The 14,077-nt window shown below is 32.5% G+C and overlaps 2 protein-coding genes and 1 pseudogene across 2 annotated transcripts; 2 read left to right on the forward strand and 1 right to left on the reverse strand.

Moving 5' to 3' along the window:
• The first annotated feature begins 3,616 nt into the window (after window positions 1-3,616).
• Window positions 3,617-5,188, forward strand: LOC145058103 (heat shock factor protein HSF8 pseudogene; annotated as a pseudogene).
• Window positions 5,189-7,311: 2,123 nt separating this feature from the next.
• On the forward strand, window positions 7,312-8,299 carry SAMBA (valine-tRNA ligase). The gene is made up of 3 exons (XM_079006159.1): window positions 7,312-7,540; window positions 7,826-7,936; window positions 8,128-8,299. The coding sequence occupies exons 1-3, from the start codon at window positions 7,381-7,383 to the stop codon at window positions 8,214-8,216; spliced, it is 360 nt and encodes a 119-aa protein (XP_078862285.1). The 5' UTR covers window positions 7,312-7,380; the 3' UTR covers window positions 8,217-8,299.
• Window positions 8,300-9,364: 1,065 nt separating this feature from the next.
• Window positions 9,365-12,570, reverse strand: LOC145057928 (uncharacterized). Its single transcript, XM_079005844.1, has 5 exons — window positions 11,872-12,570; window positions 10,842-10,878; window positions 10,492-10,728; window positions 10,357-10,404; window positions 9,365-9,989 (listed from the first exon to the last, which is right to left on the reverse strand). The coding sequence occupies exons 1-5, from the start codon at window positions 12,231-12,233 to the stop codon at window positions 9,534-9,536; spliced, it is 1,140 nt and encodes a 379-aa protein (XP_078861970.1). The 5' UTR covers window positions 12,234-12,570; the 3' UTR covers window positions 9,365-9,533.
• Between the last annotated feature and the right edge of the window lie 1,507 nt (window positions 12,571-14,077).

Here is a 14,077-nt window from a genome sequence, read left to right on the forward strand (position 1 = left end):
ATTGATATTGATATGCAAATGATTGGATGTGAGGTTTCGTGTCAAAAAGAAAAAGTAATACCATGAACATTAAAGATGCTTTAAATATTTTATGATATTTGTTTTATTATTTTTTTTGTAACATAAAAAATATAAATAAAAAGAAAAAAAGACATGCAGTTATTGCTTGCTCCTCATCATCACCTTCAAATGATTAGAAGACTACACTTGAAATCAAGGTTTCTGGCCATTTTATTTTTATTAGTTTCACCATATAAAAGATAGATTGCTAGAAATAAATATGTTTGAAAGAATCTATAATGTCTAAATTATATATTTTTATAGAGTAAAAATGTAACTTTATTTTAATTTGGTTATATTATTGTTTTGATGTGCATACCCATAGAGTTTGGAGTGACTAAAAATAAAAAAACTTCTAAATAATATTTTTACTAAAAAATCTATTACTTTTCAATGCTTTTTAATATTGTTTGAAAATTAAAAAGCTGAAGCTTTGGAGAGTGTTGATTGCATCGGAAACAAACAAAAAGATCTTGTTGGAATATAAAGTATAGTAAATAAGGTAGGGTTAAATAAAAAATCATCATCTCATTAAATTTCACATTTATCCCTCATAAAACAATCATGGCAAACAATTAATTTCTAGTCAATTCATATATATCATCAATAATGAATAAAAATATTCGCTATCAAGATCATTAATAATTAACAAGAATATTCATTACTAAAATCATCAAAAATAAACAAAAGTACTCATTACTAAAATCATCAATAGTAAAAAAGAATTTCCACTACCAAAATCATCAATAATCTACAAGAATAACTATTATCAAATCATCAACTAACTCACTTCACGAAGGTAATGAGTCAAGGTAATATATGTGCTCACCTTGATAATGAAAATTTGTTATCACATAACCCTCCCTTGACTTCTTAGAATATCAACAAATTCTACATTATACACTCTAATATAAAGTCATCATTTAACTACTCATGATTTACCAATTAAGGACATATAAACTTAATTTATCCATTTTAGTCCTTTTAATGTCAATATATTTTCTACAAAATAAATAGAAGTGATGTAATGATTTTTTGCAACCCCCAAGCGAGATAAATTAGTCATATTAAGTATAATTTTGATACATATTATGAAAGAATGATATTAAGAAAAGCACCTTGTGGAATATAAGCCCCAACAAGTTGTTAACATTTTAAAGTTTTTTAATACATACGAGGGTGTAACAAAATTAATCAAGAGACAATATGTTAAAGTAAACAACTTACGACTATTGATATCTAAATTTAATGTCTTTTGATTATCCAAAATTTAGTATTGCCTTATGTGTCACTAAATGTTTCAAACTTATTGCATGTCAAATACAAATGTTTTGCTAAGCCTAGTGAGTATACTTATAGTCAACTATTCGAGGGTAGAGGATGGGAGCAATCATCCAATCCCAAAAATCAAACCCTAAAATAGTTTTCTAAATCTTTAACGAACAATATAACATAAATTTGGGGAACACATCAAAACATAAGCGAGTTTTAAGTCAATTCATAAATAAATAAATAACTCAATAATTAGAGTATGTAATTCATATGAAACTACTCACAATCTTAAGTCGGTTTTGTAGTCCTAATTCATCAAATACAATTAAAATGGGTATGTGTGAAGTTGGCACAAAACCCAATCCACCCTTCGGAGATGTGTGAATGTGTTACACTCATTTGTCCAATGCTATGTTATGTTTTAGGGAGCCACCTTTAGAACCCACACAAGGGGTTACAAGTCGCTCATGAGGCATTCTAATATGTGATCACCAACCCTTAATTTGGACATTCATTTCTCATTTTAGATATTCAAGTCGTGAGTGGCCACAAGTCTTAACAGTTCTTATGTGAATGCATAAGTATGATGCTTAAAAATAGTTTCAAAACAAACCAAAAATTTCTCGAGATGAAATAAGTTTCTTTCAAAATAGATTTTATGCAATGCACAAAATACTTATAGTACTCATATTGAAATCAATCATTCCAAATCAAATAAACTAGATTTAGGGACATGCACTCTTGGTATAACTCACCTTATGTAGGAGAACAAACTCTTTTCACTATCCAGGTTATTAGAATACTTTTCTTTGAACGACGGGGTTAATAGTTAGAAGTTAGCATCACAAAATTGTGCATGTCAATGTTAAAACTCGAGACCTCCAATCTAAGAGGCAAAACCTCTACCAAGTGATCACCTAAAGTTAATAAGGATTGGATTGTTTATCTCATGTTTAAGGTCTTACTTTTAAACATAACATTTTATTGGTCTCAATTATTGTTAAACATCATAGAAGGGCATATGAGAAGATTTGGCATCGATTTGACCGTGTTTGCAAACAATAATTTTGTATCCAAAATATACATTGCACGACCCGTGTATTTTTACACTTGCAAAACATGGGTCTTGTTTCACCCAGCTAAACCATATTTTTGTTTTCTAATTCCTTACTGCTTCCTCGTCAGGTCTAACTTATTCCTATGTTCAACCTAATTCATTCTAATGACTTAATATGACCAAATGACTAAAAACATGCTAAGTACATCGAGTAAGATTTTATTTAATAATAACAACAACAAATCACAAACACTAACAATACTATAAAGACAATATTACAGTAAAAAAAAAAGAGTAAATTACACGAATGGTCCCTATGGTTTGGGGTAATTTGCGCATTTGGTCCCTAACTTATTTTTTTAACTCGGAAGGTCCCTATTGTTTTTTTTGCCATGCACTTGGTCTCTACTATTTGTTTTTGTTACATGCTTGGTCCTTATCTTACCTAAAAATGCTATTATTTAAATAGGGAAAAATGATGGGGTAGCTAAGGTAAGGTAAGTGGGATGGGGTTGAGAGCGTGTTTATTTAAATAAATTAAAAAATCAAGGGCAAAATAGTCTTTTTAGGTAAGACAAGGACCAAGCGCGTAACAAAAACAAACAGTAGGGACCTTCCGAGTTAAAAAAATAAGTTATGGACCAAACGTGTAAATTATCCTAAACCATAGGGACCATTCGTGTAATTTACTCAAAAAACAATAAAACATTCAAATAAAAACATTGGTGTTTTAATATTTCCAATTCAATAAGTGGTTTTACAACTTTAATGTTTAATCTAAATAAGATGTCAATCATTTTGGCTATTTATAATTTGGATATAAAAAATAAACTTATCTTGATTTTTGTATGTATTTGCTCTTATAAAACTTGTTGTACGTTTGTTTTCTTATCGGTTAAGTTTTTAACTTTGGAAATGGAATACAACAAACCATTTTGATTTGGTTTAATTTTTGGGTTAAAAAACTCATATCTACCTCAACAAAGGATAAAAAAGAAAAGAAAAAAAAAATACTAATAAAGACTTTAACACCAAGTTAGAGATCGACCATATGTGCAAGGTCTAAAAACAAGTTCTTCACTGCGTTTGTCTTTCGTCTTCTAACTTCTCAAAACCCCTAACGCATATTCATAAATTTTCTTCCACAAATCTCCCCAACCACCATAGGATTTTTAAATTCGATCAATGATGTTCCAAAACCCTCTGTGAAGCCCCACATTCGTTACCATGGAACCTGCTAAGAGTAATAATGGTGCCACTACCGTTGTCGCTGTAGACGTTGTTGGTACTGCTCCGCCTTCATCTACTCAGGCTCTGGCTCCGACTCCGATGCCGGCCGCTAATGCTCCTCCACCGTTCTTGGTGAAGACATACGATATGGTGGATGATCCTTCAACCGATATGATTGTTTCCTGGAGTGCTACCAATAACAATTTCATCGTGCGAGACCCTGACGAGTTTGCTAAGGATCTTTTGCCCAAAAACTTCAAACACAACAATTTATCTAGCTTCGTACAACAGCTCAACACTTATGTATTATTCTATTCCCCTTACTCTTTCACTGATTCTTATTCAATTGCTATGTTAGTTTTAATTAGGGACACCTTAGGTATATGTTTCATAAATCTCCCTGTTGGAAGATGTTAAGGAGGTTCTGAACATTCATTTTTCATATAATCGGGTTAAAACTTAAAACCCCTTTTGAGTCCTTGTTGAAATAGCAAGGTTTTTCAAGAACATGTGAAAGTAAATTATTGATGCTATTAATCTTGGCTTAACCATTTTCTAGGGTTATCTTATAGTTGCTTATCACAAGGTTAACAATTTGAGAGCTTCATTTGATTTAGTCATAATATTATGATTATATTATCTGCGCTTGACAACAGGACACAATTACACAAATCAATCCCCTCATTTCATGTTTAGTAATTACTTTGAACATAACATTTCACTGATTTGAGGACATATGGTATAAGTTTATAAGCAAATTTCATTTGTTTTTGTGCTGAAAAACAAGGATTTAGGAAAATGGACCCCGATCGATGGGAATTTGCAAACGAAGGATTCTTACGTGGTCAAAAACACCTCCTCAAAACCATAATCCGCTGGAAACCCGCCCCACCACACCACCACCACCAACCAAACACATAATTACAAACCCCTTCAGTCACCTCATGTGTAGAAGTTGGAAAATTCGATCTAGAAGAAGAGGCTGAAAGGCTAAAAAGAGACAAAAATGTATTAATGCAAGAGCTTGTTAGATTAAGACAACAACAACAAGCCACCGATAACACAATGCAATCAATGGTGCAAGGTCTTCAAGGCATGGAACAAAGGCAACAACAAATGATGTCCTTTTTAGCAAAAGCAGTCAATAGCCCTGGATTTTTGGCACATTTTGTACAACAAAACGAGGCTACAAAGCTTATTACAGAAGGGAATAATAAAAAACGGAGGATTAAGGAAGACGATGGACAGATTGTCAAATACCAACCTCCACCTCCCGGAGTTATGATTCAGGAGGTGGTGCCGCTAACCCCAACCTTCGGTGAGTTTTATCTAACTGATATGGTGGATGATGTGGTGAATGGGGATTTGATTGAAAAGATTTTGGAGAATGGGAGTTTGTCTCCTGGTGGTGATGTGGAGTTGAATTTTTGGGAGCAGTTTTTAGAACCGGGCCCACAAGATATGGGCCTAGGCCAGGCTCTGATGAATGGAAATGGAAGTCCCAAGAGTGAGCTCAAGAAGCTCACCCAACAAATGGGACTTCTTTCCTCGGATATGAAACAAGGTTGAGTTTATATGTTTAAATAGTATGTACAAATGTGGTTAGATAAAATAGTGTTATGGTCGTTTTTACCATTTTGACCTTAGAGTGGGAGGCTAATGTTGGATTTCACAGACTTGTGTCTTATATTTTTGTGAAAATCTAGAAAAGAAAAAACAATTTTACTAGTTAAAAACTCTTGATTGAGGAACATAATGGTAATGGTATTGATCGATGATGAATATGAGTTGTTTTTTATGATGAATATGAGTTGTTTTTAAGATAATATTTTTTAATACTTTAGAGTTTGTTAGATCTCTTGACCGAATGATAGACAAGTGGAGATTAGTTGATAGTAAATAAATAAATTAAAAACAAATATAAATAAATGTATCCATAACTTTCACTATGTTTGACGCACTAACTGAAAAACTAGCTGATAAAAAATATTGTTTGGTAAAACTAGCTTAAAAGCTACCTGAAAAATATAAAATGACATTTTAAATAATGAGTTTCTATAATTAATTAAAGGGTATATTTTGAAAATTAAAAAAAAAAAAAAAAAAACTTCTAAAAAGCTGCTCTAAGTAATTTTTTAAAAAGTTAGTTTATAAGCTATTTTTTGATTTGTCAAACATTACAACTTAAAAAAAAAACTCGAAAAATAAGCTAATTATGGCGTGCTAAACAAAATCAAAACCACGAGAATGTTGAATGTAAAAGCTCATGTAAACACATGTCATCTAAATTGTGTTTTTATTTGGAGTATATGTTTCAAAGAGAAAATTTATAATATATTAGAAAATGTTTTAAACCAGAGGGAGTGAAGTGCACTTTCAGCTGATGTGGCACATGAAACTGCAGTGAACACCGCCCCCTTATGCGAGTTGGGGAGTGCGGTTTGGGTGTGCGGCCAAAATCAGGAGCACTCCCTCTCTCTCACTCTTCCTCTCTTTGTGTCCCTCTTCTTTCTCTTTTCTCTTTCTATGGAATATCATTCATTGGATGTGGTAAGTAAGTGTGGCAAAATGAGGAAGTGTGACACCACTTCCTCCAGCCTTAGGCAAAAATAACATTGTTTTTTTTTTTCCAAATAACCATTAATTTCACATATTCAACGTGTGAAATTACCCTTTGCAAAATTACCATATAACTTGGATAATACCTAAATCAAGGTTGTTTTGAAATAAAAATTCTTTTGCATGTTTGACTAGTTCAAACATGTTCGAATAGTGTCGTTTTGTAAAGAAAGTAATAATAATAATAATAATAATAATAATAATAATAATAATAATTACAGCAAAAAAGTTTCATATGTTAATAAAAATCATGACTTTTTAAATTTTTTCTAAATATTTTTTTGGGTACGAATCTTCACATATCATTTCAATGCAAAAGAGAGCTTTGTATTCTTAAGAAAAAATATTTGTTTGAGAGAGATTTCATAAAGAAAAAAATTCGAGAAGAAGAGGTATTTAAGGTCAATTTCGCAAGTTGGACCTATGACATTCATGGTTATTAGACTATCCTCATTGATGATCTTTTGGGGACAGCTCACCAAAAAATATAAAAAAAATGAAACATATTTGGTGATCTAGGCTACTCTAACGTTCATCAAAAAGTTTATGCATTTTTATTTCTTTATGTTGACAAGTGTCACTTTTAGATAGATGGACTTAAATTAACTTTTATATTTAAATCTAATTTAATTAATAACTACGTTTTATACTTAGAAAAAATCAAATAAAATATATTGAAATATAAAATTTATTTTTCTCTACAAAATAAGATCAATATTAATATAATTTTTTTATATGTTTTTTAATATAAAATTAAATTGATTTGGATTGCTAATGGGTATGAATAATTGGATTGGGTTGGCTTGTGTAAGTGGAAAAATCTTTTTTTTTTTTAATTTTTATAAAAAAAAAAGGATTGGATTGGGTTTCTAATGGGGATAGTTTGTGAAATTTCTTAATTTTTGTTTTATTTTAATAGATATATTATTTTCTCTAATTAAATCTTCAGTGCTAACTTCAAAGATGCTTGGTAAACTAGAAAGTTTGGGGGTGGTATTGTAACGTTCACAAGCTGAGGGACAAGATTAATAATAGTAATATTTTAGTTCGGAATTTGGGATATCTATTGAAGGGATTCAGATGAAATTAAAATCCCCAACTAAGTTTTACTTCAGTTCGTTTGAAAATCGAGAACAGAGCCGATGAGCAACAGTTCACTGACGTCATCACCGGCGAGGTCGTCGATATCGACGACGGCGATAATAGGAGCCAACGTTATGTCTTCATCACTAGCCGCCGATGAGGTCCATTTCTCAACCGATCTCATTACTATCCAAGATCGTAAAGACGAGGCTCTTCGAGGTTTAAAATCTATGACCATGTCTATATATTATCGCAAACAGATCATATTACTTATTTTTAATGAACATTTCCATCTGAATAACTTTTTAATTCGCTTCTATATTTCAAGGTTTCGATCATGTTGTTTGCAATTTTACTTGTGGGTGTTTGAATTTTGTAACAAAAGCTCAGTGAATTCTGAATTGAAAAATACTAGGGTTAATATGAGGCAACAGTAACGCATTTTGAAACAAACATGAAACATTCATATGGAAGATGATTTAATGTTGTAAACTGCAATTGCAGCTTTGAAATCTGATTTGATGGCTTCACTGAACAAGGAAGTAAGAATGTTGGATGAAGATAGTTGGATGTTTGAAGGACCTCGTTCACGTATTCACCTTATTTCACGCCCAGGTAAAACCATCAATCATTAATCACCAAACATTAGTCCCATTATCCAAATTCTCATTTATGAACCCTAACTTGGACTAATTCAAATCATGATGTGTTAAGTCTTCCAAGATCATAATGAAAGCATCATACTACTAGTTAGTTTTAAGTTTTAAGTTTTAAGTTTTAAGTTTCTCATTGGGTTGGTTCTACAGGTGGTCTTGTTACAAAGCATGCAGAAACAATGAAGCATAAGCTGGCTGCTCAGAAAAGGCATCAGAATAATGTATCTTCATTCAAGTAGAAGACTTTGTATTCGGTGGCTGCATATTATTAGCAGTATATTCATTCAACTCAAGTTGCAGTTAATTTGGTTTGGGTTTTTAACCATTATTTGATATATATATATATATATATATATATATATATATATATATATATAAATGTTGGCCATTTTTTTTTTTTTTCCAATCAAATGATCCATCTTAACAAGGACTAACATGAGCTCAATTTATTAAAAATGCAACAAAAATACCTAGCCCCATAAAAATGTGACAAGGGGAAGGTCAGATATAGGCAACCTCTACTTGAGTCTTGAGGGTAGGATTGTAGGAAGACTACTTCCATTAACAACCTCCAGTAAAAGGAAAACCTACATATGAAACATCGGCCCATGATAAAAGAATAAAAGGAAAACCTACATACATATGTTCGTTATCTTGTCCAACAAAGTTGACCTTATGACCACCATGTAGAATTTTTCTTTTTAGGCCTTTTTGTCACATACAACTCATATTTATGTGGTTGGTAATGTCATATTCAACACCTTTTATAGATCTTAGGTGCTTGAAATTCTCATTTCGGTATACAACTTGCTAAATGATGATAACACTCTTTCTTCCAATGACGTTTTCCAAGTATCCAACCTAACATTTAACTCGATCATAGGGTCCTCAAAATCATCTCACAATACCTTCTCCATCATTTTTATCCATGTTTCTCTACAATGCATCTCAGGATGGATTGCTTTACTTGTCGATCTCTCATATGCATGAAACTAAATTGATTTTCAGATATTGTTTTACGTCTTAGCTTAGCCTCGAAACCCTCTCTCATAATAAAACTAAGTAATTTCTAGCCTCGGAAACTAAATTTATTTCCCTTTTCCTGGGCTTTATTGTCCACTCTCTTTGGGGAAAATGGGATCTACAAACTTGCACAAACTAGAGAGAGAAGGAAAAGATACCTATATAAAGAATGGACCAAAAAGAAAACATGAAAACCTTGTCATTAAATTAGATTAACCTTAGCCCGATTGTCCACCATATCATGGTTTTTGGTTGAAAACATGATCGGTTTGGTATGATCTATAAACGTTTCACTCGCGCGTATAAATGAACAAATCACCATAAACATGTAAATATTTTTTTTGGAAGAAAATAGAAAGAAATCTAGAGAAAACCGAGTTATCATCAAAGCTCTAAATACCCTATTGTTTTTGCCATTTTCATGCACTTGTTCACGAGCCGTAGAAAATCTATACAAACCGTTAAATTACGATTATAACCTTCCCTTCTCGTAATCCTAACATAACATGTATACCCACCCGACGAAACCTATATCACCAACACGAACACCTCACACACTTCCCTAAACACGTAAAGCATCCGCATCCCAAACACGAAGGGCATTTACGTAACTTCACATCCGGGCATTTCGGTATCACCCACCCACAACAGCAACTGTTCCAGTTCAAACAACAAGTTGGCAAGCCACAACACTCCGGGCAACGAGGTTTAGGGCATTTCGGGCAGCTTGGCTGCCTGACTTTTATACAAGAAGAACAACAACCCCAGGCAGATGATGTCTTTTTTGATAATTTGATCTTTGAAAGACGAGTTTTTGTGGTCATGATCTCCATTTCATATATGAACTTGTAAAGATGACGAATGTAGTCAGGATATAATTCTAAGTTGCAGTGTCCACCTCCTTTGATCCATAAGGGTTCATACGGGTCCTTAGCCATCTTCCATAGCCTGTTTCCATGTAGCCAATTTACCACATCGTCCTCCGTACCCTGTCATTTTTACATCATCAAATTATTAAAACTAAAAGATTCATCTAAACAATCTCTTCCAAAAAAAAAAAAAATCATCTAAACAATAATTCAGTAGTCACTCATCCCTTAACCACTTAATCTAGACAAGACAGCTATACATTACATGGCTCATGGCCGTTTCTTTTTTACTTAATGAGTTAAGCCAAAATAAAAAATAAAAAAAATGAACTAGCTTAATAATCTATTGTGAGACTAACCCTTCACCTATTTCCCCTTTTATGTTATGAATTTGTTTTTTGTAAGGGTAAAATGGTCATTTAACACTTTATCCAGAGTCCAGAGTCCAGACAGACATCATTAATTACCCATTCAGGGCAAGACTTACATGTATAACAAGTGTGGGGGATTTCACCTTCCGAATTTTGTTAACATTCTGCAAATCCAAAATATAAGATAATAAGAGTCTAAAAAAAACAAGATTAAAAGAATTTGAAATGAATATAAAAATAAATAAAAAAACCTTGTAAATGTCTACACAAAACATGCAGTTGACATGGCAGACAACACGAAGGCCAGAAAGAATTGCACTGTGTAAAACAACGCCTCTTAACCTGGGCAATCTAGAAGCCAAATGCAATGTGGGCCCACTTCCTACTGATTGACCATAAAGAATCAAGTCTTCTTGGCTGACTCCATATTCCGTTTGAAGACACTCGTATACTGCTTCTATGTCTGCATATGTATTCAGCTCACTTGCCTGAAATTTATTTAACAAAAAAAAAAAAAAAAAAAAACGAATTTTTAATCACATTTGTATAATCCCAAATTATCGATATTTGGTAATTGGATATTGTTTGTTCACAAGTTTACCTTTCCAGTTGATGCACCATAGCCTGAATAATCATATCTGTTAATGCAAAAAGAAAGTATTCATATATGAATATGAAAGTGAAAAAGATGACTGTAAAAATCTCATCTCCAATACTTAACTAAAAAAAGTAAAAAACCTAATTGGGAAATTAGGGTTTCAGTTTCTACCCTTTTTCCAGATACTTTATAGCCAAAGAACCAGAGAAAAGAAGTAAGATCCTACAAAAGCTAACGACTTTTTTTTTTCTTTTTTCTATTTTTATCTCCACAAGATACAGTTAGTAACCAAGCCAAAAAGTTCAAGAAAGTGGATTAGGAAAAAACATAATTGTAATGCTAGACATATCTATATTATCTACCAAAAGGATCTTGTAAAAATTTTCTATATTTTAGAAAACAAATCTTGAAATCTTTTAGTTTTTTGTACATTATTTTGACATGAAAGGAGAAAAGGATACTTCATGCATCAAACTAAATATAGCATTTCTAAAATCCAAATCCAAATCAAATTTTAAAGAGAAGAACAAAAAACCAAAAAGTCCAAAATCAATCACATCAAAGAGCATAAGTGAAGTCAAATCAATATCATGATCTAAGTAAGTATGTAAAACAAAAAACTAACATCAAATTGAGTACCGAGTTATTAACAACTTTGCACATAGAGATTTGACATTCAAAGAGATCATTCATATCTAAAGGGGTCAAAGCAAACTGTAACAAAATCATGAAGAGACTACATCCATAGATAAAGATCAAAACTTTCTTTAAAGTAAAAGTAAAATTAACAAAAAAAAGAGAGAGAGAGAAATACCCATTACATTAGAGATTGCAGAAAGCTAGATAAGATTATATAACCAAAGATTCAAGAAAAGAATATCATGATTTCTTGCAAATTAAAGAAAAAGAAAAAGGGAAAGTTTCATTATCCTAAACAGGAAATTCAATTCAAACAAACATTCGGAAGCTAAATGTCGATAATTTGGGAACATTAATTTAGGGGAAAAAGTTAGGTAGAAGAGAAAAAACCGACCCCATAAGATTGACTCTGAGATTTGCTTTGAGTTGAACAAAGAGGTCAAAGAGTTGACCCAAATCAGCAGCATTTCCATGAGAATACAGCAGTGTGAGCTTCGCATATGGATTCTTAAGATAAAAAGCTACAATCTTGTTGCCTCTTCTAGTGCGTAGCGACAACACATCAAACGAGCAACCACCACCGCCACCGCCACCACCGCCATCATCAACGGCTCCGACAGCCGATGTCAGCGGCATGGAGGAGGATGTGTATATAGCAGTTAGTTTACCGTCGTCTCGTTTCTTGATCTGATAGGTAGGCGGAGACGGAGGAAAGAAGGCGAATTTCGCACTGAGATGAGAAATTACACAACCCATTCACCACCCCCCGCTATAACATTCCGGTGGACACCCTACTCATCAATGCATCTGTACTGTGTTTATATGTATTTACACAATCTAACAATCAATCTACCGATATGAGTTTTTCTTAGTTTCTTCAAAAATGGGGAAATCTAGCTGGGTTTCGAAGGATCTTTAGAGAGATAAATTGGGAAGAGAGAACGGCGGAGAGAGAGAGAGAGAGAGAGAGAGAGAGAGAGAGAGAGAGAGATGTGGAGGAAGGTGGTGAAGGGGTGCAAGTTTTCAAGAAGAGAGAGAGAGAGAGAGAGATGTGGAGGAAGGTGGTGAAGGGGGAGATGTGCAAGTTTTCAAGAAGCGAGTTTGATGACTTCATTGCTTGTCAGTTTTGACAGTGATGGGACCCACTTTTACTACCCCTCTACCCCTAAACGACAAACATATTTCCAACAGTACTCTACAGATGTATATGAATAATGGTACTTGTATACTTGCTATGCATTATTTACTTGTACGGAGATATGTATGAAGAGAGCTCTAACGTACAACTTATCTATCTTCTTCCTGTCTGGGAAATCATATGCTTAAAAATCATGTGGATTTGGGTTGGCCATCACAATTTGAGATGAGAGAGATCATGCTCAAAGTCTTGTCCCATTTGTGTGAGACTACACCTATCAATTATAAACTATAGATTACAGAATATAATCAAGATCGGATTTCTGTAAAATAATGCCATATTTTATCATTTTTCTCATATGTAGTTATGTTGTTATTGTTGAGAATAAAGGTTTATAACTTAAGATCCAAAAGGTATAATAAAGAAAACTTGATTTGAATGATGAAAGATACTTTTTCAGGAAGTCCTTGTTGTACCATAGTCAAAGGTGCAACAATGGTACATCTTACCAAGGATGAGTGGTGCGTTCCCTCCTTTGAATGATACCAGATTTAAACACCATGTTGGTTCAAACATTTTAGGGTTAGGTCGTAAACGAACCAAACAAACAGGAACAAGGGTTTGTTTATTTTCATTTGTTTAAGTTGGCCGAACAAATAAAAAAAACACGAATGGGTAAACAAACAAGTTGTCTTGTTTATGTTCATTTGTTAACAACTTACATTGTTAATGTTCATTTGCTTATGTTCGTGAACTTGCTAAACGAACATAAACGAACGGAGATAAACAAACATAATTGAAAATATATAAACATAAACAAACATATAATATCGTAATGTAATTTAACACAAAATGAACTTAAATTAACAAACATAAATGAACGTTCAAAAACTTAATTGAACAAACAAAACTATTGTTCATATTCGTTCGTTTAGCTAAATAAACGAGAATTTTTGTTCGTGTTCGTTCGTTTATTAAATAAATGAACTTTCCGTCAAACGGTTCACGGACAATTTGTTGAACGTTCGGTTCATTTACATGCATGCTTGTGGTCTAATTTACTTGAAACGTGGCAAGGTCATGAATATTTATTTTTAATATCAAATGATGAATGTGTAAATTGTAATAACTTAATAGTATGAGAAGGTTCGAAACATAACCAAATATATATATATATATATATATATATATATATATATATATATATATATATATATATATATATATATATTCCTAACGAATAACTTTGATAAAATTGGGTATTTTTCTTTATTACATGAATTGAAATTGTAAAATAATGATGTAATTACTAATCTAGCCAAATTAAGGGGGTAATTAGCAATTTTTAGCCAAAAATTAGTAAATGACCAAAAATAGCCCACGAAACCATAGGTTTCGAGATTCGCCTACTGTTTCGACATTTCGTCTACTGTTTCGCGTTTTCTATAAATAAAAAAATAAA

The sequence above is a fragment of the Lactuca serriola genome, chromosome 6 (assembly GCF_051521515.1).
Source record: "Lactuca serriola cultivar US96UC23 chromosome 6, Lser_US96UC23_V15, whole genome shotgun sequence".
In the NCBI taxonomy this organism is placed as follows: Eukaryota; Viridiplantae; Streptophyta; class Magnoliopsida; order Asterales; family Asteraceae; genus Lactuca; species Lactuca serriola.

Coding starts and splice junctions, on each gene's coding strand:
- LOC145057928 (XM_079005844.1), bottom strand. CDS start 12,233: ATGGGTTGTGTAATTTCTCATCTCAGTGCGAAATTCGCCTTCTTTCCT. Junction 10,405..10,491: donor TTTGTGTAGACATTTACAAG/GTTTTTTTATTT, acceptor TTGGATTTGCAG/AATGTTAACAAAATTCGGAA. Junction 9,990..10,356: donor CCCCCACACTTGTTATACAT/GTAAGTCTTGCC, acceptor TAAAAATGACAG/GGTACGGAGGACGATGTGGT.
- SAMBA (XM_079006159.1), top strand. CDS start 7,381: ATGAGCAACAGTTCACTGACGTCATCACCGGCGAGGTCGTCGATATCG. Junction 7,541..7,825: donor TAAAGACGAGGCTCTTCGAG/GTTTAAAATCTA, acceptor CTGCAATTGCAG/CTTTGAAATCTGATTTGATG. Junction 7,937..8,127: donor TCACCTTATTTCACGCCCAG/GTAAAACCATCA, acceptor TTGGTTCTACAG/GTGGTCTTGTTACAAAGCAT.